General features: G+C 46.3%; 1 protein-coding gene across 3 annotated transcripts in view; it reads left to right on the top strand.

Moving 5' to 3' along the window:
- LOC106605785 (carbonic anhydrase 14-like) overlaps window positions 1–24,238 on the top strand; it is a 25,626-nt gene extending 1,388 nt beyond the window's left edge. The window contains exons 2-13 of one of the 3 annotated variants that reach the window (XM_045699245.2): window positions 26–46; window positions 10,097–10,276; window positions 15,784–15,929; window positions 17,058–17,153; window positions 17,384–17,450; window positions 17,879–18,036; window positions 18,234–18,357; window positions 20,961–20,984; window positions 21,093–21,177; window positions 21,421–21,462; window positions 22,202–22,255; window positions 23,365–24,238. In XM_045699245.2, the coding sequence (XP_045555201.1) occupies window positions 26–46; window positions 10,097–10,276; window positions 15,784–15,929; window positions 17,058–17,153; window positions 17,384–17,450; window positions 17,879–18,036; window positions 18,234–18,357; window positions 20,961–20,984; window positions 21,093–21,177; window positions 21,421–21,462; window positions 22,202–22,255; window positions 23,365–23,461 (1,094 nt within the window). In that variant the 3' untranslated portion in view covers window positions 23,462–24,238. The remainder of the gene's footprint in view (window positions 1–25; window positions 47–10,096; window positions 10,277–15,783; window positions 15,930–17,057; window positions 17,154–17,383; window positions 17,451–17,878; window positions 18,037–18,233; window positions 18,358–20,960; window positions 20,985–21,092; window positions 21,178–21,420; window positions 21,463–22,201; window positions 22,256–23,364) is intronic. The other 2 variants (XM_045699251.2, XM_045699261.2) reach the window with 2 other exon arrangements.
- The last annotated feature ends 1,406 nt before the right edge of the window (window positions 24,239–25,644 follow it).

Raw genomic sequence — 25,644 nt, forward strand, 5'->3', positions numbered from 1 at the left:
CGTGATTTTATTTCCCCTCTTTCAGTGACGTACTGGACGTACACGGGTAAGAACATCTCTCTCAATAACCAAAAGGCCTTCAAGTTGATTTATAACTATGTTATTATAACTCATAAAGTAAGTGTAGATCCCAGTAGGAATATTATCCCTGCCACTAAACACTACACAAATACAACAGTCTCTCTCTGTCTGTCATTTATACATCAGCTCACCCACTGTACATTCTCTCTCTCTCTCGGCATGGGAGAAACAGAAAGAAGGAGTGGGGAATGGAGAGAGGGATGGAAATGGGGGTGCAGAACAGGGAAAGCGAGCTAAAGAGGGGGAGGAAAACGAGAGAAGTGGCAGGTGCACGAGGAGGATGAAGAGTTGGAAAGACGTGTTTCAGCAGCATTGTTACGCCACACAATAACCCTGTGTGTTAATTGTACTGTCCAGGCTGAGGCACACTGCCTGCCTATCATATGGACAATGACACTGTAGACCTGAATGGCCCTTAGTGAATGCATACAGAGTGGTAGTGTGTACACTAAGTTCACACAGAGCTTTACCATTCACATAAAGTACAGAACCGTACAGTATGTCCTCTAACCAGAGCCTGTGTCCAGGGCTAGCTGGCATCACCACACGGTGATGTTTTTCTCTGTGTACTATAGGACGCGATATACTGTTAAAGTAAATGGTGATGTGGGAGTTGTGTTGTGTTGGCGTGTGTGAGGGGATCTGTGGCATTCTGTGGCTGGCTCGCTCATGTATGGCATTTTGTGTGTCTGTGTGTGTGTGTGAGAGAGAGTGTGTGTGTATTGCATTGTTCCCATCCACATTGGGGACAGTGGCAGCGCTATGAGAGGTAGAGCAGGTCAGAATGACGGAATATTCTCTCCGTTGTAACCATGGGGACCTCCATGACAACCAACTGTGGAGCTGCAGGACAAGTTTTTCTCCTTTTTTTGGGGTGGTGGGCAAGGAGGGGGATAAGGGACGGCTTAAAGGTACAGGCCGGGGGAGTGTGTGTGTGTGTGTGTGTGTGTGTGTGTGTGTGTGTGTGTGTGTGTGTGTGTGTGTGTGTGTGTAGGCCCAGCTAGCACATTTGGTTCCTTGGAAGTTGTGGGAACGTATGTTTTTGGTTTGACATTGGTTATGGGAACGATGACATATGTTTTCTGACAAATAAAACGGAATGTTTTCTAAACGTAAGTGAAAATGTTGCCTGTTCTGGGAAAGTTTATTTTATGTTGCAGGGAGTTTCTCAGAAAGTTTTACTCTGGTTCCTTCCCACTGGGCAAAAACTGGTTGAGTCATCAACTTAAGGGCATTTCGTATTTTTTTTACCCAACTTTTTACCTAAATGCAATGAAAATGTTTTATTGATTTCATGTTTAATTCACAATAGTTGGCAACTCAACCAAATGTAAATCAAAACTAGACGTCCAAAAATGGATGTTGCAACTGCTGATTGTGCCTTTAAAGTAATGAAATACCAAGAAAATAATGTTTTTTGTGAAGTTCCTTAAATGCGCTGAGAACGATCCAAAGCCAAGCAACTATCCTGCACCATTCCCAGAAAGTTGTGGGAAGATTGTATGCAAAATAACCATAGGACAACCACGCTCTCACCAAGCTATAACAAACATATGGTTCACAGAACCTTTTATGTGGTAGCTGGGGAGATAGTGATGGTGTAAAAAAGGCTCTCTCTAATCCCCCTAGGAAAGTAAAATCCCCCTGAGCCCACTGCAGATAAACACTAGGGTGGAGTGGGAGAGACAGAGTGGGTGTGTAAGTACAGCACTAATGTAGAAAGGATCCCCTCACATTGATTAACAGTAGCATGGAGAGTAGTGCACTGACCTCCGTAGCAGGCTAGAGCACCCTGAGGATTGGAGAGGAGACCTCACATTGATTAACAGTAGCATGGAGAGTAGAGCACTGACCTCCGTAGCAGGCTAGAGCACCCTGAGGGTTGGAGAGGAGACCTCACATTGATTAACAGTAGCATGGAGAGTAGAGCACTGACCTCCGTAGCAGGCTAGAGCACCCTGAGGATTGGAGAGGAGACCTCACATTGATTAACAGTAGCATGGAGAGTAGTGCACTGACCTCCGTAGCAGGCTAGAGCACCCTGAGGGTTGGAGAAGAGACCTCACATTGATTAACAGTAGCATGGAGAGTAGTGCACTGACCTCCGTAGCAGGCTAGAGCACCCTGAGGATTGGAGAGGAGACCTCACATTGATTAACAGTAGCATGGAGAGTAGTGCACTGACCTCCGTAGCAGGCTAGAGCACCCTGAGGGTTGGAGAGGAGACCTCACATTGATTAACAGTAGCATGGAGAGTAGTGCACTGACCTCCGTAGCAGGCTAGAGCACCCTGAGGGTTGGAGAAGAGACCTCACATTGATTAACAGTAGCATGGAGAGTAGTGCACTGACCTCCGTAGCAGGCTAGAGCACCCTGAGGGTTGGAGAGGAGACCTCACATTGATTAACAGTAGCATGGAGAGTAGAGCACTGACCTCCGTAGCAGGCTAGAGCACCCTGAGGGTTGGAGAGGAGACCTCACATTGATTAACAGTAGCATGGAGAGTAGAGCACTGACCTCCGTAGCAGGCTAGAGCACCCTGAGGATTGGAGAGGAGACCTCACATTGATTAACAGTAGCATGGAGAGTAGAGCACTGACCTCCGTAGCAGGCTAGAGCACCCTGAGGGTTGGAGAGGAGACCTCACATTGATTAACAGTAGCATGGAGAGTAGAGCACTGACCTCCGTAGCAGGCTAGAGCACCCTGAGGGTTGGAGAAGAGACCTCACATTGATTAACAGTAGCATGGAGAGTAGAGCACTGACCTCCGTAGCAGGCTAGAGCACCCTGAGGGTTGGAGAGGAGACCTCACATTGATTAACAGTAGCATGGAGAGTAGAGCACTGACCTCCGTAGCAGGCTAGAGCACCCTGAGGGTTGGAGAGGAGACCTCACATTGATTAACACATTGCTCAGAATGCTGATTGGTGTAAATCCGTGGTATATGAGACCATATACCTTGGGTATGATATTTTTTTTTACTGTTCTAATTATGTTAATAATCAATTGATAATAATAAATAGGGACCCTCAGGATTTTGTGGTATAGTTGCGTCGTGCCTAAGAACAGCCCTTAGCCGTGGTATATTGGCCATATACCACGCCCCCTCTGGCCTTATTGCTTAATTATACCATGGCATTGTTGAATACTTGTTTCTGATTGTCTTGAAAGGCTTCTTGTAATTGTGCTGGTTTGAGTCTAAGTTGTGCTCATGCCCCTGTTCTTTCCATCTCCCCTCTCCTCTGTTCTGCCTACTCTCAAATTCAAATTCTTTCTCTTTGTCACGCTCTGACCTATGAGAGCTGTTTTTTCTCTGTGTAGTTACAGTGAGGGAAAAAAGTATTTGATCCCCTGCTGATCTTGTACATTTGCAGACTGACAAAGAAAGGATCAGTCTATAATTTTAATGGTAGGTTTATTTGAACAGTGAGAGACAGAATAACAACAAAAAAATCCAGAAAAACGCATGTCAAAAATGTTATAAATTGATTTGCATTTTATTGAGGGAAATAAGTATTTGACCCCCTCTCAATCAGAAAGATTTCTGGCTCCCAGCTGTCTTTTATACAGGTAACGAGCTGAGATTAGGAGCACACTCTTAAAGAGAGTGATCCTAATCTCAATTTGTTACCTGCATAAAAGACACCTGTCCACAGAAGCAATCAATCAATCAGATTCCAAACTCTCCACCATGGCCAAGACCAAAGAGCTCTCCAAGGATGTCAGGGACAAGATTGTAGACCTACACAAGGCTGGAATGGGCTACAAGCTACAAGACCATCGCCAAGCAGCTTGGTGAGAAGGTGACAACAGTTGGTGCGATTATTCGCAAATGTAAGAAACACAAAAGAACTGTCAGTCTCCCTCGGCTTGGGGCTCCATGCAAGATCTCACCTCGTGGAGTTGCAATGATCATGAGAACGGTGAGGAATCAGCCCAGAACTACACGGGAGGATCTTGTCAATGATCTCAAGGCAGCTGGGACCATAGTCACCAAGAAAACAATTGGTAACACACTACGCCGTGAAGGACTGAAATCCTGCAGCGCCCGCAAGGTCCCCCTGCTCAAGAAAGCACATATACAGGCCCGTCTGAAGTTTTCCAATGATCATCTGAATGATTCAGAGGACAACTGAGTGAACGTGTTGTGGTCAGATGAGACCAAAATGGAGCTCTTTGGCATCAACTCAACTCGCCGTGTTTGCAGAAGGAGGAATGCTGCCTATGACCCCAAGAACACCATCCCCACCGTCAAACATGGAGGTGGAAACATTATGCTTTGGGGGTGTTCTTCTGCTAAGGGGACAGGACAACTTCACCGCTTCAAAGGGACGATGGACGGAGCCATGTACCGTCAAATCTTGGGTGAGAACCTCCTTCCCTCAGCCAGGGCATTGAAAATGGGTCGTGGATGGGTATTCCAGCATGACAATGACCCAAAACACACGGCCAAGGCAACAAAGGAGTGGCTCAAGAAGAAGCACATAAAAGGTCCTGGAGTGGCCTAGCCAGTCTCCAGACCTTAATCCCATAGAAAATCTGTGGAGGGAGCTGAAGGTTCGAGTTGCCAAACATCAGCTTAATGACTTGGAGAAGATCTGCAAAGAGGAGTGGGACAAAATCCCTCCTGAGATGTGTGAAAACCTGGTGGCCAACTACAAGAAACGTCTGACCTCTGTGATTGCCAACAAGGGTTTTGCCACCAAGTACTAAGTAAGTCATGTTTTGCAGAGGGGTGAAATACTTATTTCCCTCATTAAAATGCAAATCAATTTATAACATTTTTGACATGCGTTTTTCTGGATTTTTTGTTGTTGTTATTCTGTCTCTCACTGTTCAAATAAACCTACCATTAAAATTATAGACTGATCATTTCTTTGTCAGTGGGCAAACGTACAAAATCAGCAGGGGATCAAATACTTTTTTCCCTCACTGTAGGTCAGGGTGTGATATGGGTGGGCAGTCTATGTTTGTTGTTTCTATGTTTAGTTCTTGTTTTTCTATTTCTATGTTGAGTTTTGGGATGATCTCCAATTAGAGGCAGCTGGTTCGTGTTGTCTCTAATTGGAGATCATATTTAAGTTGGGGTTTTTCTATGGTGTTTTGTGGGTTGTTGTTTTCCGTTTTGTGGTTGTTGCCTGGCAGAACTGTTTGCTGTCGTTTTTATTCCTTTGTGTTTCATTTTATTCATTAAATAATAATCATGAGCACTCAACACGCCGCGCCTTGGTCCCCTCTATACGACTGCCATTACAGAACTACCCACCATGATTGGATCAAGCGGCGTGCCCGGGCAGAGATGGATACCTGGCCTAATGAGGATTGGCTCAAAAGGAGAAACTGGACTTGGGGCCAGGTAATAGACAGGTATCGTAGCCTATCGGGGAAGAACGAGAGGCAGCCCCCAAAAAATGTTTTGGGGGGGGCACACGGATAGTTTGGCGGGGCCAGGGATGAGACCTGAGCCAACTCCCCGTGCTTATTGTGGTGAGCATGTGCCTGCCTCTCGCCCTCTCTCTCCAGTGCGCCTCCATAGCACAGTACGTCCTGTGCCTGCTTCTCGCACTCTCCCTCCAGTGCGCCTCCATAGCCTAGTACGTCCTGTGCCTGCTCCTCGCACTCTCCGTCCAATGCGCCTCCATAGCCCAGTACGTCAGGCGCCTGCTCTGCGCACCCGGTCCTCAGTGCGTCTCTCCAGTCCGGTGAGACCTGTTCCAGCTCCACGAGAAAAGCCTCCAGTGATAATCTATGGTCCAAAGCCTGTAGAGATGATCCATGGCCCGGAGCCTGTAGGGATGTTCCATGGCACGAAGCCTCCAGAGGTAATCCATGGCCCGGAGCCTGTAGAGATAATCCATGGCAAGAAGCCTGTAGGGGTTATCCATGGTCCGGAGCCTGTAGGGATAATCCATGGCAAGAAGCCTGTAGGAATGATCCATGGCCCAGAGCCTGTAGAGATGATCCATGGTACGAAGCCTCCAGTGATAATCCATGGCACGGGACCTGTAGAGATGATCCATGGCATGGAGCCTGCAGCAACGGTCCCTAGTCCGAAACCTATAATGACGCTTCCTAGTCCGGAGCCTCCAGCGACGCTCCTCAGTCCGGAGCCTCCAGCGATGCTCCTCAGTCCGGAGCCTCCAGCGGTGGTCTGCAGCCCGGAACCTCCAGCGGCGGTCTGCAGCCCGGAGTCTCCAGCGGCGGTCTGCAGCCCGGAGCCTCCAGCGGCGGTCTGCAGCCCGGAGTCTTCAGCGGCGGTCTGCAGCCCGGAGCCTCCAGTGGCGGTCTGCAGCCCGGAGTCTTCAGCGGCGGCCTTTAGCCTAGAGTCTTCAGCGGCGGTTGGCGGTACAAAGCTTCCGGCGATGATACATGGTCTGGTTCCTCCGGACATACAGAAGCGGGGGGATCAGCGGACGGTGGGGATGCTACACCCCGAACCAGAGCCGCCGCCAAGTACAGATGCCCATCCAGACCCTCCCCTATAGGTTCAGGTTTGCGGCCGGGAGTCCGCACCTTTGGGGGGGGGTACTGTCACACTCTGACCTATGAGAGCTGTTTTTTCTCTGTGTAGTTAGGTCAGGGTGTGATATGGGTGGGCAGTCTATGTTTGTTGTTTCTATGTTTAGTTCTTGTTTTTCTATTTCTATGTTGAGTTTTGGGATGATCTCCAATTAGAGGTAGCTGGTTCGTGTTGACTCTAATTGGAGATCACATTTAAGTTGGGGTTTTTCTATGGTGTTTTGTGGGTAGTTGTTTTCTGTTTTGTGGAACTGTTTGCTGTCGTTTTTGTTCCTTTGTAAAGTGTTTCGTTTTTTTCATTAAATAATAATCATGAGCACTCAACACGCCGCGCCTTGGTCCCCTCTATATGACTGCTGTTACACTCTTGCCTGTCACTCTCTTTTTCAGATCTTCCATTCTCTACATGTCCTATCATTATTTGTCAAGGGATGCGTGAAGGGCTGTAGGAAGTCAGGCGCAGGAGAGCAGATATTTGGTAGCAAAACGGAGCCTTTTATTTGGCGAACCAAATGCACACGGCACAAACGAACACGAAATACGAATACGGGTTGAACATAACCCAACGCAACCAGCCTAACATGCGCATACATGAAAAGCAGATAAACAATACCACACAAAGACATGGGGGAAACAGAGGGTTAAATACACAACACATAATGAGGGAAATGAGAACCAGGTGTGTGGGAAAACGAGACAAAACAAATGAAAAATAGATCGGCGATGGCTAGAAGACCGGCGACGTCGACCGCCGAACACAGCCCGAACAAGGAGAGGCATCGACTTCGGCAGAAGTCGTGACATTATTCCACCTCTCCGACCCATTCTCCTGTCTTCCCTCAGTCTCTCTAGTCTGAATCCCCTCTACCCGTCTCTCTCTTTCTCTCTGTCCCAAGAATGTCTCTCTGTGCACCCATCAGTCTCCCTCTCTCTGCTCCAGTTTCTCTCTCCCCTCCAATTAGTAATGAGGAAGGATATTTGTTTGTGTGTGCGCTCAACACTGTGAATATAATACACCACCTCATCATTAACAGCATGACTGACCACTGACTTTACACTCCTGTATATCTCTCTCTCTCTCACACACACACACACACACACGCGCGCGCGCGCACACGCGCACACACACACACACACACACACACACACACACACACACACACACACACACACACACACACACACACACACACACCAGCCAGTATTCTAACATTCTGATACTCCATACAGATGTAGGATCTTAATTTGACCAGTATCGTTGTAGCAAAGTAATCCTGCAGAAACAAGATTTTAACTTTTAGTCCAATTGTTCAATTATGAGACACCCATCCCTTTTATCAATTTTTGAGTGTGATCTGCCAAGGTAATAACTGGAAAATATAATTGTTAGGCTATTAGCTTGACAAAAGAATGTTACAGTAAATGAAAAGTGCAATGCTACCTTCAGAAAGTATTCATACCTCTTGAAATATTTCACATTTTGTTGTGTTACAGCCTGAATTCAAAATGGATGAAATAGATTTTTTTTATCACTCATCTACACATAATAATACCCCATAAAGACAAAGTGAAAACATGTTTTAAGAAATTGTTGCAAATTTATTGAAAATGAAATACAGAAATATCTCATTTATATAAGTATTGAGTCAATACTTTTTAGAAGCACCTTTGGCAGCGATTATAGCTGTGAGACTTTCTGGGTAAGTCTCTAAGAGCTTTGCACACCTGAATTGTGCAACATTTTCCCATTATTCTTTTCAAATTGGTTGTTGATCATTGCTTGACAACCATTCTCAGGTCTTGCCATAGATTTTGAAGTAGATTTAAGTCAAAACGGTATCTCGGCCACTCAGGAACATTTACTGTCTTCTTGGTAAGCAACTAAGATTCTGTAAATTTGACCTTGTGTTTTAGGTTATTATCTCCCACTGTCTGGTGGAAAGCAGACTAAAATACATTTTCCTCTAGGATTTTGCCTGTGCTTAGCTCCATTCTGTTTATTTTTTACCCTGAAAAATGCATAGATAATAACATAGTAGCAGCAGCGTGGGGGGGGGGGGGTGCAAATAGTCTGGGTAGCCATTTGATTAGCAGTTCAGGAGTCTTATGGCTTGGGGGTAGAAGCTGTTTAGAAGCCTCTTGGACCTAGACTTGGCACTCCGGTACCACTTGCCGTGTGGTAGCAGAGAGAACAGTCTATGACTAGGGTGGCTGGAGTCTTTGACAATTTTTAGGGCCTTCCTCTGACACCGCCTGATATAGAGGTCCTGGATGGCAGGAAGCTTGGCCCCTTGTCATGTACTGGGCCGTACACATTACCCTCTGTAGTGTTTTGCGGTCGGAGGCCAAGCAGTTGCTATACCAGGCAGTGATGCAACCCATCAGGATGCTCTCGATGGCGCAGCTGTAAAACCTTTCGAGGATATGAGGACCCATGCCAAATCTTTTCAGTCTCCTGAGGGGGAATAGGTTTTGTCGTGCCCTCTTCACGACTGTCTTGATGTGCTTGGACCATGTTAGTTTGTTGGTGATGTGGACGCCAAGGAACTTGAAGCTCTCAACCTGCTCCACTACAGCCCCGTTGATGAGAATGGGAGCGTGCTCGGCCCTCCTTTTCCTGTAGTCCACAATCATCTCCTTTGTCTTGATCACGTTGAAGGAGAGGTTGCTGTCCTGGCACCACAATGCCATGTCTGTGACCTCCTCCCTATAGGCTCTCATCGTTGTCGGTGATCAGGCCTACCACTGTTGTGTCATCAGCAAATTGAATGATGGTGTTGGAGTTGTGCCTGGCCATGCAGTCATGAGTGAACAGGGAATACAGGAGGGGGCTGAGCACGCACCCCTGAGGGGCCCCAGTGTTGAGTATCAGCGTGGCAGATGTGTTGTTACCGACCCTTACCACCTGGGGGTGGCCTGTCAGTAAGTCTAGGATCCAGTTGCAGAGGGAGGTGTTTAGTCCCAGGGTCCTTAGCTTAGTGATAAGCTAAGCTGAGCTGTATCAATGAATAGCATTCTCACATAGGTGTTCCTTTTGTCCAGGTGGGAAAGGGCAGTGTGGAGTGCAATAGAGATTGCATCATCTGTGGATCTGTTGGTGCGGTATGCAAATTGGAGTGGGTCTAGGGTTTCTGGGATAATGATGTGAGTCTGTGCGTGTGTGTAAGTGTGTTTGTGTGTGTACCGTATATGTGAGTGTGTTGTGTGTCTGAGTGTGTGTTCGTCAGGGTGATGATGCTCATTAATCATTAGTCAGAGCAGGTCAAGTATAGAGGGGGAGTGTGAAAGAGAGGATGAGCAGGATGGATCCCCAACTTATCTTCTGTTTTCCACAGAGAATGGTCATGTAATAGGTCAAGAGGTCAATATGAAATGTTACAGAAGAAAAGGTCCGCTGACTGACTGGCCATGCTTAATGTGTGTGGTACATCACTGATAGAGAGTCACAAGATGTGTCATGTTTTGGTCACTCTCTTCCCTTCCCCTCCCCCTCAGGTTCAGTAGGCCAGTCCAAGTGGGCGGAGTACTTCCCAGACTGTGGTGGTAAGGCCCAGTCTCCAGTTGACGTGGCAACGGTCCAGAGCCAGTATGACCCCAGCCTGGGCCCTCTTACCCCCCTCGGTTATAGCCAGCACGGCAACAAACCCTTCAGCCTCTACAACAACGGACATACAGGTAACTACAGCAACCATGCTGACTCCATTTCTAACAACAGCCATACAGGTAACCACAGCAACCATGCTGACTCCATCACTAACAACATACAGGTAACTACAGCAACCATGCTGACTCCATCACTAACAACATACAGGTAACTACAGCAACTATGCTGACTCCATCACTAACAACAGCCATACAGGTAACTACAGCAACCATGCTGACTCCATCACTAACAACATACAGGTAACTACAGCAACCATGCTGACTCCATCACTAACAACATACAGGTAACTACAGCAACCATGCTGACTCCATCACTAACAACATACAGGTAACTACAGCAACTATGCTGACTCCATCACTAACAACAGCCATACAGGTAACTACAGCAACCATGCTGACTCCATCACTAACAACATACAGGTAACTACAGCAACCATGCTGACTCCATCACTAACAACATACAGGTAACTACAGCAACCATGCTGACTCCATCACTAACAACATACAGGTAACAACAGCAACCATGCTGACTCCATCACTAACAACATACAGGTAACTACAGCAACCATGCTGACTCCATCACTAACAACATACAGGTAACAACAGCAACCATGCTGACTCCATCACTAACAACATACAGGTAACTACAGCAACCATGCTGACTCCATCACTAACAACATACATACAGGTAACTACAGCAACCATGCTGACTCCATCACTAACAACAGCCATACAGGTAACTACAGCAACCATGCTGACTCCATCACTAACAACAGCCATACAGGTAGCTAAAGCAACCATGCTGACTCCATCACTAACAACATAAATACAGGTAACTATAGCAACCATGCTGACTCCATCACTAACAACATACAGGTAACTACAGCAACCATGCTGACTCCATCACTAACAACATACATACAGGTAACTATAGCAACCATGCTGACTCCATCACTAACAACATACAGGTAACTACAGCAACTATGCTGACTCCATCACTAACAACAGCCATACAGGTAACTACAGCAACCATGCTGACTCCATCACTAACAACAGCCATACAGGTAACTACAGCAACCATGCTGACTCCATCACTAACAACATACAGGTAACTACAGCAACCATGCTGACTCCATCACTAACAACATACAGGTAACTACAGCAACTATGCTGACTCCATCACTAACAACAGCCATACAGGTAACTACAGCAACCATGCTGACTCCATCACTAACAACATACAGGTAACTACAGCAACCATGCTGACTCCATCACTAACAACATACAGGTAACTACAGCAACCATGCTGACTCCATCACTAACAACAGCCATACAGGTAACTATAGCAACCATGCTGACTCCATCACTAACAACAGCCATACAGGTAACTACAGCAACCATGCTGACTCCATCACTAACAACATAAATACAGGTAACTATAGCAACCATGCTGACTCCATCACTAACAACAGCCATACAGGTAACTACAGCAACCATGCTGACTCCATCACTAACAACAGCCATACAGGTAACTACAGCAACCATGCTGACTCCATCACTAACAACATAAATACAGGTAACTATAGCAACCATGCTGACTCCATCACTAACAGCCATACAGGTAACTACAGCAACCATGCTGACTCCATCACTAACAACAGCCATACAGGTAACTATAGCAACCATGCTGACTCCATCACTAACAGCCATACAGGTAACTACAGCAACCATGCTGACTCCATCACTAACAACAGCCATACAGTGAGGGAAAAAAGTATTTGATCCCCTGCTGATTTTGTACGTTTGCCCACTGACAAAGAAATGATCAGTCTAATAGTAGGTTTTTTTGAACAGTGAGAGACAGAATAACAACAACAAAAAATCCAGAAAAACGCAAAAATGTTATAAATTGATTTGCATTTTAATGAGGGAAATAAGTATTTGACCCCTCTGCAAAACATGACTTAGTACTTGGTGGCAAAACCCTTGTTGGCAATAGCAGAGGTCAGACGTTTCTTGTAGTTGGCCACCAGGTTTGCACACATCTCAGGAGGGATTTTGTCCCACTCCTCTTTGCAGATCTTCTCCAAGTCATTAAGGTTTCGAGGCTGACGTTTGGCAACTCGAACCTTCAGCTCCCTCCACAGATTTTCTATGGGATTAAGGTCTGGAGACTGGCTAGGCCACTCCAGGACCTTAATGTGCTTCTTCTTGAGCCACTCCTTTGTTGCCTTGGCCGTGTGTTTTGGGTCATTGTCATGCTGGAATACCCATCCACGACCCATTTTCAATGCCCTGGCTGAGGGAAAGAGATCCTCACCCAAGATTTGACGGTACATGGCCCCGTCCATCGTCCCTTTGAAGCGGTGAAGTTGTCCTGTCCCCTTAGCAGAAGAACACCCCCAAAGCATAATGTTTCCACCTCCATGTTTGACGGTGGAGATGGTGTTCTTGGGGTCATAGGCAGCATTCCTCCTCCTCCAAACACGGCGAGTTGAGTTGATGTCAAAGAGCTCCATTTTGGTCTCATCTGACCACAACACTTTCACCCAGTGGTCCTCTGAGTCATTCAGATGTTCATTGACAAACTTCAGACGGGCATGTATATGTATTCTTGAGCAGGGGGACCTTGCGGGTGCTGCAGGATTTCAGTCTTTCACGGCGTAGTGTGTTACCAATTGTTTTCTTGGTGACTATGGTCCCAGCTGCCTTATGATCACTCCCTTTAAGAGTGTGCTCCTAATCTCAGCTCATTACCTGTATAAAAGACACCTGGGAGCCAGAAATCTTTCTGATTGAGAGGGGGTCAAATACTTATTTCCCTCATTAAAATGCAAATCAATTTATAACATTTTTGACATGCGTTTTTCTGGATATTTTTGTTGTTATTCCGTCTCTCACTGTTGAAATAAACCTACTATTAGACTGATCATTTCTTTGTCAGTGGGCAAACGTACAAAATCAGCAGGGGATCAAATACTTTTCCCCCCCACTGTGCAGGTAACTAAAGTAACCATGCTGACTCCATCACTAACAACATACAGGTAACTACAGCAACCATGCTGACTCCATCACACACAACATACAGGTAACTACAGCAACCATGCTGACTCCATCACTAACAACATACATACAGGTAACTACAGCAACCATGCTGACTCCATCACTAACAACATACATGTAACTACAGCAACCATGCTGACTCCATCACTAACAACAGCCATACAGGTAACTACAGCAACCATGCTGACTCCATCACTAACAACATACAGGTAACTACAGCAACCATGCTGACTCCATCACTAACAACAGCCATACAGGTAACTACAGCAACCATGCTGACTCCATCACTAACAACAGCCATACAGGTAACTATAGCAACCATGCTGACTCCATCACTAACAACAGCCATACAGGTAACCACAGCAACCATGCTGACTCCATCACTAACAACAGCCATACAGGTAGCTAAAGTAACCATGCTGACTCCATCACTAACAACATAAATACAGGTAACTATAGCAACCATGCTGACTCCATCACTAACAACATACATACTGGTAACTAAAGTAACCATGCTGACTCCATCACTAACAACATACATACAGGTAACTACAGCAACCATGCTGACTCCATCACTAACAACATACATACAGGTAACTAAAGTAACCATGCAGACTCCATCACTAACAACATAAATACAGGTAACTATAGCAACCATGCTGACTCCATCACTAACAACATAAATACAGGTAACTATAGCAACCATGCTGACTCCATCACTAACAACATAAATACAGGTAACTATAGCAACCATGCTGACTCCATCACTAACAACATACAGGTAACTATAGCAACCATGCTGACTCCATCACTAACAACAGCCATACAGGTAACTATAGCAACCATGCTGACTCCATCACTAACAACATACAGGTAACTATAGCAACCATGCTGACTCCATCACTAACAACAGCCATACAGGTAACCACAGCAACCATGCTGGCTCCATCACTAACAACATACAGGTAACTACAGCAACCATGCTGACTCCATCACTAACAACATCCATACAGGTAACTACAGCAACCATGCTGACTCCATCACTAACAACATACAGGTAACTACAGCAACCATGCTGACTCCATCACTAACAACATACAGGTAACTACAGCAACCATGCTGACTCCATCACTAACAACATACAGGTAACTAAAGCAACCATGCTGACTCCATCACTAACAACATAAATACAGGTAACTATAGCAACCATGCTGACTCCATCACTAACAACAGCCATACAGGTAACCACAGCAACCATGCTGACTCCATCACTAACAACAGCCATACAGGTAGCTAAAGTAACCATGCTGACTCCATCACTAACAACATAAATACAGGTAACTATAGCAACCATGCTGACTCCATCACTAACAACATACATACTGGTAACTAAAGTAACCATGCTGACTCCATCACTAACAACATACATACAGGTAACTACAGCAACCATGCTGACTCCATCACTAACAACATACATGTAACTACAGCAACCATGCTGACTCCATTACTAACAACATACATACAGGTAACTACAGCAACCATGCTGACTCCATCACTAACAACAGCCATACAGGTAACTATAGCAACCATACTGACTCCATCACTAACAACATACATACAGGTAACTATAGCAACCATGCTGACTCCATCACTAACAACATACAGGTAACTACAGCAACCATGCTGACTCCATCACTAACAACATACATACAGGTAACTATAGCAACCATGCTGACTCCATCACTAACAACAGCCATACAGGTAGCTAAAGCAACCATGCTGACTCCATCACTAACAACATACATACAGGTAACTATAGCAACCATGCTGACTCCATCACTAACAACATACATACAGGTAACTATAGCAACCATGCTGACTCCATCACTAACAACATACATACAGGTAACTATAGCAACCATGCTGACTCCATCACTAACAACATACATACAGGTAACTATAGCAACCATGCTGACTCCATCACTAACAACAACCATACAGGTAACTACAGCAACCATGCTGACTCCATCACTAACAACATACAGGTAACTAAAGTAACCATGCAGACTCCATCACTAACAACAACCATACAGGTAACTACAGCAACCATGCTGACTCCATCACTAACAACATACAGGTAACTACAGCAACCATGCTGACTCCATCACTAACAACATACATACAGGTAACTACAGCAACCATGCTGACTCCATCACTAACAACATACATACAGGTAACTACAGCAACCATGCTGACTCCATCACTAACAACATACATACAGGTAACTACAGCAACCATGCTGACTCCATCACTAACAACATACAGGTAACTACAGCAACCATGCTGACTCCATCACTAACAACATACATACAGGTAACTACAGCAACCATGCTGACTCCATCACTAACAACATACATACAGGTAACTACAGCAACCATGCTTTCTCTCCATCACAGTGGTGGTTCCTCTCCCAGGCTGGATGGGTTTAGGGGGGCTGCCCTGGCAGTTCACAGCCGTCCAGATGCACCTGCACTGGGGCAACGGAGCCCCGGAGGCCGGGGGCAGCGAACACACCATCAACGGTCAGAGCTCCGCTGCAGAGGTGAGGGACTGTGTGTGTGTTTGGAGTGGGGTGGGGTGTGGGGGGTGTTGGTGGGTGAGAGTTTTTAAGCCTGCATGTGGAAGGACATGCGTACGTGCCATGCTGTATATCCAGGCAGATTGCAGTATTAAGCACTTCAGTTGAGAAACCATACTATAATCCCATCAAATATTATACAGAAACACAAAACAGCAATCTAGACTCTTAGCTAATCTGGTTACCACTAGTCATACTAGGAGAAAACAAACTTGAAAGGAAAGGTTATTGGATAACAAGTGTTTGAATGATATTAATTAATTGGGGAGTGGCATTAAATCTGATTGAAATTGTTGTAAAGACTTCAGGATTAGAAAGCATGACAAATAAAAGCCTCTCAAACACCTACAGTATACATAGGAAGGGGAACCAACTTTCTCAGGTTGGCAGTGTATTTACTGTACCCCAAAATCACACACACACACACACTTTTGGAACTTGAAACACTGTCCAGTTCTCTGTGGGAAGGGAATGTAGAACATGCAGTGGATCAGCAAAAATGGGTGGAGAGGTAATGGAGAGAGGGATGGAGAGAGAGAGAGACAGAGAGAGAGAGAGAGAGAGAGAGAGAGTTTGGACGATTAACTCAGATCCTGTCCATCTGCTACTGCACAGGTATGCCAACAGAGAGAGAGCGAGAGGGAGGGACAGAGAGAGAGAGAGAGAGAAAGAGAGAGGGGGGGGGGGGCAGTGAGAGGGAGGGACAGCGAGAGAGAGAGAAAGTGAGAGAGTTTGAAAACATGAAGGAGAGGCTCTGTGCTCTGGTTATACACTATTACATAAAGACAGACAATTAGTCTTTATCTCTCCACCCTCCCCTACTCCCTCCCTCTCAGAGATGTTCAATGAGCCAGCATATCCCCCTCCCTCTCTCATTCCCTCTCCCTCACTCTCTTTTTCTCCCATCTGACCCCTATGCACCACACACACACACACACACACACACACACACACACACACACACACACACACACACACACACACACACACACACACACACACACACACACACACACACACACACACACACACACACACACACACACACACACACACACACACACACACTAACCATGTTCCCTCTCTGTGTAGCTGCATGTGGTGCACTACAACTCAGAGCTGTACCCTAACATGTCAGTGGCTATGACCCAGCAGGATGGACTGGCAGTCCTGGGAGTCCTCATAGAGGTAGGACTATTACATCATAACTCCCTGACAATCACATCAACCACTGGAGATATTACATACTTCATAAGTGTTGTATTTGTATTCTTTACAATAGGTGACAAATTCCCTTTATTTACGTTTTATTTCTTCAGTAGGAAAATCTACACATCACCAGATTAGTAAGAAAGGCTTTGTGAATGTATAGTAAAGCCTGCACACTTGACCTAAAGAGAAGATGTGTGATCTGTCAGACAGGTGAGGAGGCTAACCAGGCTTTTTGGAACATTCTCAACTACCTGGGTCGCATCAGACATGCAGGTGAGACAGCTGTTAATTATTATTTACCTTTATTTAACTAGGAAAGTCAGTTAAGAACAAATTCCTATTTTCAATGACGGTCTAGGAACAGTGGGTTAACTGCCTTGTTCAGGGGCAGAATGACACATTTTTACCTTGTCAGCTCGGGGATTGGATCTTGCAATCTTTGGGTTATTAGTCCAACGCTCTAACCACTAGGCTACCTGTCACCCCAGGTAGCTTAATCAAAGTACACCTTAACCAATCAGCATTATTACTACAGCTACCTTCTAGCAATGTTTCCACGACTACAGTAGTTTATGCAGATTCTCTGATTTCTTATGGAAGTGCCAAACAGCACCACTATGTGCCCCCAGGAGTCAAACCCTGTACATATCCTCTAACTTTCATCTGTCCATCCACCCCTCCATTCTTCCCTCCGTGGTCAGGTCAGAGTGTGTCCATCCCAGCCTTTGATGTCCAGTCCCTCCTGCCTTCTGACCTGGGGCGGTACTACCGATACAATGGCTCCCTCACCACTCCTCCCTGCTTCCAGAGTGTCCTCTGGACCCTCTTCACAGAGACCGTCAAAATCTCACACACACAGGTGAGGGAAGGTGTGTGTGTGTGTGATGGTGATATACTTATGCTTGAATTCAAAGCATCACTATGTCCTCCTCTTCTTTTCTCCCCCTCTTCCCTCCTGTCTTCCTCCTCTTCACCATCTAACCTCCTCTCTTCCTCCCCTCTTTACATCTCTCTTTCATCTTCTCTTCCTCCTCTCTGTCCTCCCTTCTTCCTCAGCTGATGAAGCTGGAGACAGTGCTGTATGCCAGTAAGGAGGACGCTGACCGCGTCGTCATGCAGGACAACTACCGTACACCTCAACCACTTAACGACCGGACCATCCTCTCATCCTTCCCATTAGGTCGGGGGGGGGGGTTCTCTAACACAACCTGTCTGACCCTCAGAACACAATGAACCCCATGTCCGATTCATGATGACAGGTGTCAGAGAGACTGGCATAATGCTAACATGTTAACAGCAGCAGGGCAAGTGCTAGCCTCATACCTAACAGCAGCATCAGCAGGAAGGGCATGGGGCAGGCTAGCCTCGTACCTAACAGCAGCATCAGCAGGAAGGGCATGGGGCGGGCTAGCCTCGTACCTAACAGCAGCATCAGCAGGAAGGGCATGGGACGGGCTAGCCTCGTACCTAACAGCAGCATCAGCAGGAAGGGCATGGGGCGGGCTAGCCTTGTACCTAACAGCAGCATCAGCAGGAAGGGCATGGGGTGGGCTAGCCTCGTACCTAGCATCAGCAGGAAGGGCATGGGACGGGCTAGCCTCGTACCTAACAGCAGCATCAGCAGGAAGGGCATGGGGCGGGCTAGCCTTGTACCTAACAGCAGCATCAGCAGGAAGGGCATGGGGCGGGCTAGCCTCGTACCTAACACAGTATCAGCAGGAAGGGCATGGGGCGGGCTAGCCTCGTACCTAACACAGTATCAGCAGGAAGGGCATGGGGCGGGCTAGCCTCGTACATAGCATCAGCAGGAAGGACATGGGGCGGGCTAGCCTCGTACCTAATAACAGCATCAGCAGGAAGGGCATGGGGTGGGCTAGCCTCGTACCTAACAGCAGCATCAGCAGGAAGGGCATGGGGCGGGCTAGCCTCGTACCTAACAGCAGCATCAGCAGGAAGGGCATGGGGCGGGCTAGCCTCGTACCTAACAGCAGCATCAGCAGGAAGGGCATGGGGCGGGCTAGCCTCGTACCTAACAGCAGCATCAGCAGGAAGGGCATGGGGCGGGCTAGCCTCGTACCTAATAACAGCATCAGCAGGAAGGGCATGGGGCGGGCTAGCCTCGTACCTAACAGCAGCATCAGCAGGAAGGGCATGGGGCGGGCTAGCCTCGTACCTAATAACAGCATCAGCAGGAAGGGCATGGGGCGGGCTAGCCTCGTACCTAACAGCAGCATCAGCAGGAAGGGCATGGGGCGGGCTAGCCTCGTACCTAATAACAGCATCAGCAGGAAGGGCATGGGGCAGGCTAGCCTCGTACCTAACAGCAGCATCAGCAGGAAGGGCATGGGGCAGGCTAGCCTCGTACCTAATAACAGCATCAGCAGGAAGGGCATGGGGCAGGCTAGCCTCGTACCTAACAGCAGCATCAGCAGGAAGGGCATGGGGCAGGCTAGCCTCGTACCTAATAGCAGCATCAGCAGGAAGGGCATGGGGCGGGCTAGCCTCGTACCTAATAACAGCATCAGCAGGAAGGGCATGGGGCAGGCTAGCCTCGTACCTAACAGCAGCATCAGCAGGAAGGGCATGGGGCAGGCTAGCCTCGTACCTAATAGCAGCATCAGCAGGAAGGGCATGGGGCGGGCTAGCCTCGTACCTAACAGCAGCATCAGCAGGAAGGGCATGGGGCGGGCTAGCCTCGTACCTAACAGCAGCATCAGCAGGAAGGGCATGGGGCAGGCTAGCCTCGTACCGTGACCACTAATAACATTTCATCAAACAGTATTAGTGGACACAGTGAGGGGCTCTCAGGGTGGACATGTGGAGGAAGGCTAGCATTAAACACTAAAGAGAGGAATGTGGTGAGAACTGTGGGAATGTCAAGGGTTACTGACTGTGAAAGATGTGAAAGAGATAGAGAGGGGGCAGGACAGAGGAAAAGAGAGAGAGTGGGGGGATAGAGGGAGTGATAGAGAGAAAGAGAGAGATAGAGAGAGAGAGGGGTAGTGGGGAAGAGAAAGAGGTGCTGTAAATGAGGGGAGGTCTGTTTACGAGATGGCTGATTCGTTTTTGCAAAATCTCTTCTCTAAACACTGACACTGTTGTTGTCACATGACAAGAGAGGAAGAGAGAGAGAGAGAGAGAGAGGGAGTGAGAGAGAGAGAGAGAAAGAGAGAGACAGAGAAAGAAAGGGAGAAATGGAGAGAGAGGGGGAGTGTGAGAGAGAGAGAGAGAGAGGAAGAGAGACAGAAGAAATTGAGAGAGAGAGAAAGGGAGAGCGAGAGAAGGAGAAAGGGAGAGCAAGAGAAACACAGACAAAGGAGAAATAATTTGTGCAAAACTGATAGGGTGGCCTATGACAACACCACAGGAGGCTGGTGAGAGGAGGACAACTCATAATAATGGCTGGGGTGGAGTGAATGGAATGGTATCAAACTCATGAAAACCGTGTGTTTGATACCATTCCATTCCACCCATCCTCCCCAATTAAGGTACCACCAGCCTCCCGTGGACAACACTCATTCCAAAGACTACAGAACACACTGTAGACGTATGATCATTTCCCTGTAGTTCTACTAGAAGTTGATTGAACATTAATTCCAACTGAATTATCGACTGCATAAGCAAAGTAGCACAGCAGTATTTTTACATGAACCCTCTGTCATGACATCACGATCATGTCAAACCGTTATGATCATGTCAAGCCTGTTATTATGTAGGCCTTATGACAGACGTACAGGTAATAAGACAATGCTTTAAATAACATATTCCTTTTCCCACTTGCAGAATCAGTGAAGGTGTACACTGCCGGTAAGATGTGGACCTTCATAGTTGATTCATTATTAGAGTAGGCCTCTGGTCAATGTCTCTCTTTTCATGTTTGATGAACTAGTTGGAATATTTCTCTGTCTGTCTCAGGAGAGATCACAGCGATAGTAATAGGAGCTCTGTGTGGCTGTGTTGGTCTGGCTGTCATCGTTCGCTTCATAGTGAAGACTATACGGTAAGGCACTGAGCTGTTAAATGGGGTTTCTTAGCTTACTAGCCTGCCTGAGTGCTATTCTGTTTCTGATTTAGCCAACTACAGAGTTATCTGAAGTAGAAAACAGTATGGTCAAACAGATTTCTGTTGTGCTGGTTACCTGGTTACCTGTGTTTATCATATGAAACTGTGGTATGCTTTGATCCAAAATGTCCTGGTTTTTTTTTGTTCTTGGTGTCTCAATCTTCACATTTCTCTTGGCAGATTTTTCAAACACCTGCATAATGAAAGGGTCTTGGTAAACAGGTGGAATCCTCCATAATACCTGATACCTACTGCATTCATGTCCAATACTACATGTTCATAAACCAAATAAATACTACTGCCAGTGTTCTCTGTGACAGGGTTCTAATTACGGGGATGTCTGGAGATGCTAACCACGCCTATACTAAAAGTTTCACCTCTTGAATTGTAAAACAAAAACATCAATGTGGGCACCCCCAGTGTACCTCCTAGAGTCAATGTGTAATTCCAACCCTGTTCAAAAATAACATGACTATGTTAACCACCAGTGATTGGTAGATTCCCTGGCCTATATGCTCAGGTCTAGAATCAGTTTGTTACTCCAATCCTAACCGTAACCATCAGGAGGTAAAAACAAAAAACTGACCTTAGATCAGTGCTCAGGGGCAACTTCATAATAATTGGCCACTTCTTAATCGACCCTTTGTCCCTACATTATGCACTTTAGATTTAGAAACAACAGCCTCGCTTGCCAGGCTTAATGCTAAAGACACATGGTTAGGAATGAGACTAAAGATCTGAGATGATTGGCTAGGTGTAAGGAATATGGCAAAAGGTTCACCCAGCCCACACCATACTGCCAATAACTATCTCATTATTTCAAATCTAGAAAATGTGCAGAGGAAAAGGATGAAGGGTCGGTTCGGGGCATGATTGTTGCCCTTTTAACGTGATTGTGTCTGTCTGTGATGTGATCGTTTGTGTTTCCTGGTCACATGACACTGTGTTTTCATCACAACAGCTCCACCTCTAGCTGGGACGTCCTGCCCAGCGTCCGGCCCGCCCCCGTGCCCAGGTCACCAATCAGATTATGACCTTTGACCTTCACCCCTTTAACCTAAATCCCTGATTTTACTCCCCATCATCTGCCTTCTGTCCCTGGCTAGAGATAACTCCTAGCACCCCTAAACGTTGGTGTGTAGCCTCCAGATGTGAAGAAAGCACATAGATGTATCGTTAAAATCAGGCTCAGTTGAGCTCGTTTTACTTTTAGCCATTTTATTTACCAATCTAATTCCTTAAGATCTGTAAACACCAAGGTGGTCGGGGCTAGGAGTTGTTTTGGACTGGGACTCTAGAAATTCCAACATCACGTGTTATCCTAAAGAATCCTAATCCATTCCTGTAATCCTGTTATTCTAGGAAATTTCACCACTCATTTGTTTAAAGTAGATTGTTGTGTCTTTAAATCCAGCGTTGTACTAATATAGCACATTTTCTCCCTCTCAATAGCTTTTTAATGCTGTAACTTCCCACTGGGCACACACTGGCACACACACGTCAACATGGAATGGACGTTGAATTGTCGTCTGTGCCCAGTGGGTTTCTACATCACACTCCTCTGTTGAGTCATTGATCCGTTCACTCCATCATTCCCTCCAAAACATTGACCAGGCATTATTCCTCACCTAGCTTGTTGTTTACTTGGAGTTTTACTGTACTTTGAAGCCTATGAATTATTATTACAATAGATTATGGCTTTATTTCGTTTGTTGACTTTTCTTCATTTTATTTTCAGTCAGTCAGTCAGTCAGTCAGTCAGTCAGTCAGTCAGTCAGTCAGTCAGTCAGTCAGTCAGTCTGTCTGTCTGTCTGTCTGTCTGTCTGTCTGTCTGTCTGTCTGTCTGTCTGTCTGTCTGTCTGTCTGTCTGTCTGTCTGTCTGTCTGTCTGTCTGTCTGTCTGTCTGTCTGTCTGTCTGTCTGTCTGTCTGTCTGTCTGTCTGTCTGTCTTCACAATACCTTTATCCATTGTTGTCATTTAGTGTATCACTCTGCTGGATGGTTGAGTAAACTGCTACAAAATACAGTGCAAACAGGGGGAGTATGACATACAGCAGGATCAATGAGCTTTTATGCCATGTAGTTCCATTGATGAGTCAGACTGCCTGTGCCCTCTGACATGTAGGACTAAGGAACCAGGGAAGGAGCTGAAACAGGACGTGGCCCTCAACACGACCTCTGAACCAGGAAAAAAAGAAGATCCTGTCCCCTCCTCAGTCTGAGACCAATCAGAGACCTCCATAAACGACCCCCCCCCCACCAACCACATTCCACCCTCCCTGTCAAAGGGCATGGATGAGTGCCTCTATGGCTCTGGTCCAGAGGAGGCTGGTCAGAGGAGCTATGGGAGGACAGGCTCATTATAATGGCTGGAATGGAATAATAGAACGGTATCAAACACATCAAACATATGGAAACCACACGTTTGACTACGTTCCATTTATTCCATTCTAGCAGTTACAATGAGCCTGTAGCTCCTCCCACAAGCCTCCTCTGCTCTGGTCCATGTGTCTGTCTGCATGGCCTTTTGGGTGAATGCATGGTCTGTTATGGTCTACCTGTATGCATGGTACTCTTTTCCATCGGCCTCATGGGTACAGCTGGACTGCGTTCAGGATGACATCACCTCCATGCGAGACACACCTCCAAAAGAGAGGAAGGAATAGTAGAAACATGTCACACAATTTGTAATTGAAGACTGTATAGTCCAAACCATGTGATTCTGAAATCAGCCCTGCACATTCCTTGCCAGTGGAAGGCCTGTGTGTGTGTGTGTGTGTGTGTGTGTGTGTGTGTGTGTGTGTGTGTGTGTGTGTGTGTGTGTGTGTGTGTGTGTGTGTGTGTGTGTGTGTTGTTGATGAGTGTGTGAGGGTGCAAGGGGAGGATTGTTGGTGTCTGGGTTGTGTATCTTGTGGTGTGTGTGTGTATAAGTGTGTGTTGCTTGTCTGAATTCAGCTGTAAATACATTAAGCATCAAAATAAACACATGATGAACACTAGACACTGCTGTAGGACAAGTTGTGTAGTACACATGATGAACACTAGACACTGTTGTAGGACAAGTGGGGTGGTACACATGATGAACACTAGACACTGCTGTAGGACAAGTGGTGTAGTACACATGATGAACACTAGACACTGTTGTAGGACAAGTGGGGTGGTACACATGATGAACACTAGACACTGTTGTAGGACAAGTGGTGTAGTACACATGATGAACACTAGACACCGCTGTAGGACAAGTGGTGTAGAACACATGATGAACACTAGACACTGTTGTAGGACAAGTGGTGTAGTACACATGATGAACACTAGACACTGTTGTAGGACAAGTGGTGTAGTACACATGATGAACACTAGACACCGCTGTAGGACAAGTGGTGTAGAACACATGATGAACACTAGACACTGTTGTAGGACAAGTGGTGTAGTACACATGATGAACACTAGACACTGTTGTAGGACAAGTGGTGTAGTACACATGATGAACACTAGACACTGTTGTAGGACAAGTGGTGTAGTACACATGATGAACACTAGACACTGCTGTAGGACAAGTGGTGTAGTACACATGATGAACACTAGACACTGTTGTAGGACAAGTGGTGTAGTACACATGATGAACACTAGACACTGCTGTAGGACAAGTGGTGTAGTACACATGATGAACACTAGACACTGTTGTAGGACAAGTGGTGTAGTACACATGATGAACACTAGACACTGCTGTAGGACAAGTGGTGTAGTACACATGATGAACACTAGACACTGCTGTAGGACAAGTGGTGTAGAACACATGATGAACACTAGACACTGCTGTAGGACAAGTGGTGTAGTACACATGATGAACACTAGACACTGTTGTAGGACAAGTGGTGTAGTACACATGATGAACACTAGACACCGCTGTAGGACAAGTGCGGTAGTACACATGATGAACACTAGACACTGTTGTAGGACAAGTGGTGTAGTACACATGATGAACACTAGACACTGTTGTAGGACAAGTGGTGTAGTACACATGATGAACACTAGACACCGCTGTAGGACAAGTGGTGTAGAACACATGATGAACACTAGACACTGTTGTAGGACAAGTGGTGTAGTACACATGATGAACACTAGACACTGTTGTAGGACAAGTGGTGTAGTACACATGATGAACACTAGACACCGCTGTAGGACAAGTGGTGTAGAACACATGATGAACACTAGACACTGTTGTAGGACAAGTGGTGTAGTACACATGATGAACACTAGACACTGTTGTAGGACAAGTGGTGTAGTACACATGATGAACACTAGACACTGTTGTAGGACAAGTGGTGTAGTACACATGATGAACACTAGACACTGCTGTAGGACAAGTGGTGTCGTACACATGATGAACACTAGACACTGTTGT

Source organism: Salmo salar, chromosome 02 (genome assembly GCF_965601325.2).
Source record: "Salmo salar chromosome 02, fSalSal1, whole genome shotgun sequence".
In the NCBI taxonomy this organism is placed as follows: domain Eukaryota; kingdom Metazoa; phylum Chordata; class Actinopteri; order Salmoniformes; family Salmonidae; genus Salmo; species Salmo salar.